The 2,904-nt window shown below is 48.7% G+C and overlaps 1 protein-coding gene across 1 annotated transcript in view; it reads right to left on the bottom strand.

The window, feature by feature from the left end:
- The window catches only part of EGFL6 (EGF like domain multiple 6), a 99,735-nt gene extending 99,226 nt beyond the window's left edge, over window positions 1-509 (bottom strand). The window contains exon 1 of the mRNA XM_026846168.1: window positions 10-509. Within this exon, the coding sequence (XP_026701969.1) occupies window positions 10-509 (500 nt within the window). The remainder of the gene's footprint in view (window positions 1-9) is intronic.
- Between the last annotated feature and the right edge of the window lie 2,395 nt (window positions 510-2,904).

The raw sequence follows: 2,904 nt of genomic DNA, 5'->3' as shown, positions 1-2,904 counted from the left end.
GGGATTAACCCCTCCCGGGTGCGTTCTTTCCCCGAGGCGGGTGGAGGAGGGGTGGGCAGGGTGTGCCCGGGAGTCTGACAAAGGGAAGCCGCCCTTGAGCGCGGAGCAGGCGGCGAGAGTCCGGGGCTGCGGGGCGGGAGGAGCGCGGGCTGGTGGACGGGACGGGGTGGGCCGGGCCGGGCGTTCGCCTGCGGGCAGGCGGCGTCGGTACGAGCAAGGATGCGACCTGCTCCGTAGCTCCGGCGTTTCGGCGTCAGGGACTTGGAGGGAGAGAAAGGAGCTGGTGCCTGCGGGGTACAGGGGGAGGGGGCCCGGGCGCCTCCTACCCCAGCGGCAGCTGCACCCCCTCCGGAGCCGTTCCGGGAGGAGCGCTGCCCCACTAGATCGGCATCCGTAAACACCCCGCAGAGGAGTACATGGATGGCTGTGAGTGCCCGCGCGTATGCAGGCGGACGTGTCCGCGCAGGGTGGGTAAGCAGAGCTTGCCACCGAAGGAAAATCGCCTCCATGCAATGAAAAGAACAGTAAGCCATTCTTCTGCAGTGAATGGCTTCCCTTTTATTTATCGGTAATACGTAGAATCCAGCAGACACCCCTCAGGGTTCTGGCTGTTGTCGCCGAGGAGGGTGCGCCCACTCGGGGTACCCCCCCGAGGGTTGCGCTTCACTCCACCGAGCGACAGCATCCAGCGGTTCGCTCCGTCCTGGAACCGGCACCTCAGCAGCCGCCACGGCGAGGAGCGCTCGGCAGCCATCCTTGCCTGCCGCCGCCCGCCCGCTCAGCCTCATTGTCAGCCAGCCAAAAACCAACAAGCCACAAGCTTTGCAAGCCGCTTTCTTTCTCCGCGTATGAGAATTTCAGCGTGTCTCGGTACTAAGCGTGCCAAGAAAAGGCACAATTTTAATGCGAATTCCGTCAGACTTTTGTTTACGTCCTTGGCCAAAGACCCTGACAGCAAATAGTTCATGTTTTGTGAGGTGGCAGATTTTTTTTTTTAAACTGCTGCCTCTTTTATCAATATATTTACTTACACTTTGTCCTTGAATAGCATATGTTAAGATTAGCACACACTGTAATACTTTTCCCATTACCTAATCTCAGCAGCCTCATTAATAGCTGGGTTAATCCTCCAAACCGCTTAAATATCTGAAATGGAGGAATTTTAGAGCTAGACCAAACTCTGTAAGGTGGTCTTATTTCCTCTTAAATTTGCCTAATGCAGCAGAGAAAATAAGAGAGCTTGCAGCATTGGGGAGCAACCAAAGAATGCATTACCCTTCTTTACTGAGGCTCGCTTGTGTGCAGCTTTTTGATCTCATATGATACAAATCAAAAAACTACTAATCTACTGCAGAGGTCTACAATTATTACTCAGTCCATGACGTATGACTCAAAAATAGGGAGAAAATATCTAAGAACTTTTTCAAGAATTTTATGTATGTAAAATGCTTAAGCTGCTCTCTGATTTATGTTTATTGTGAGTATGGCAAAATGGTACTTACTGAAAGATATAAATGGACTGCAGCAGGCCAGCAAACATTTCTTTTCCTCTAGTCTGCTGAAGGAGCCTTGTGCGCTTTGTCTTTCTTTGTCTCCTTTTTCTTGGCATTTAGGATGCTCCCATTTAATCTCTTTTCTAATGAAGATCATCCTGTTACTTGTCTTTTAAGGTGTATATCTGTAGGGGACTGAGGGCTCAGATCCACTACCAGTCTGAAGAATGGTGATCCTCTTAGGCCTCTGTTTTGGGGCCTGGGATTTCTCAATATGAATTGGACACCTAAATTGCACGTACAGGTAACAGGGGAGGTGATTGGAGATGACAACCAGATCCCTGCACTAAGTGGGAAGATACCGGAAAGTTATCTAATAGACACTATGCAGTATAGGCACCGATCTCCAGCTCACAGACCTTGCAGGATGTTCGGACCAAAACCGGACTCAGCAGGGGCTTAAAATCATCCCACTGGTTGCAGATGATAAAATCATGCATTTATTCTCAAAGTAACCACAGGTAATGGTGGTTTTATACAGTATCTCCCTACTTGCCTGGGAGAACCTACTTGGAAAATGGGAGAGCTGGGACCTGAGTCGGAATGCCCAGGCTGCCTCTGGGAGGATGGGCACACTGCTGAGGCTGTCCTGCTGTGGAAAAAAGCAGTTGAGAGGAGAAATGTGTGGGAACAGGCTTTGTAGTTCAGGCTCTGCAATCCACTGGTGAAAATACTTCGCAAGGGATGGGGAGTGGAGTTTCAGTCCCTAGTGTCTATGTGTGTCTGTCATTTGATGCCTTACTCAATGCACAGCAGTTATTAAATCTGAGACCACAATTAAGATCTGTTCCAGCTTGTCCTTAATTTTCCCAGTCTTTTATTTTCTTTTTAATGCAACAGAATTGTGTCTATGGTGCCTTCTGCTTAACAAAACGCTGTCAGTGTGTGCTGGTGTTTGCTGAGCATGCCTGTCAGCCTGGGTCCCCTGGGGAACATAAGCAGCAGGAACCTCGTTTGTAAATCTCCAAAGGGTGGTAGGCGCTGAGAAGCACAGCTTAGCCAAGACAGTTGCTTATCTGGGCATGCACAGTGCTAGAATATTAGGCTGACGAGTATAAAAATAAAATGGCTTCTACAGTAGTTGTGATTTTTTTTGGGTGTCGGTATATAAATTCTATCTAAATTTTACAGTAGTCTGTTCACAACTGAACTGGCTGTTCAGAGCCAGTTTTCATACAAGACAGTCCTTGCACTTACATTTTCTTACCAGCATTTGTATTTCCTTTGTTCCCTTATGCAGTTGCTCGTGTGGGTGTGAGAACTATGTGATATGCTCCACCTGCCATATGGAGGAAAAGTCTTGAATTTATCTGTCTTTTGTATTAAATCTCAGATGAAAAAAAAAAAAATT

This window comes from Athene cunicularia (genome assembly GCF_003259725.1).
Source record: "Athene cunicularia isolate RWA chromosome 1 unlocalized genomic scaffold, athCun1 chr1_part1, whole genome shotgun sequence".
Classification (NCBI taxonomy): domain Eukaryota; kingdom Metazoa; phylum Chordata; class Aves; order Strigiformes; family Strigidae; genus Athene; species Athene cunicularia.
Note: the sequence above shows the minus strand (reverse complement) of the source record. Positions and strands in the feature narration are given on the sequence as shown.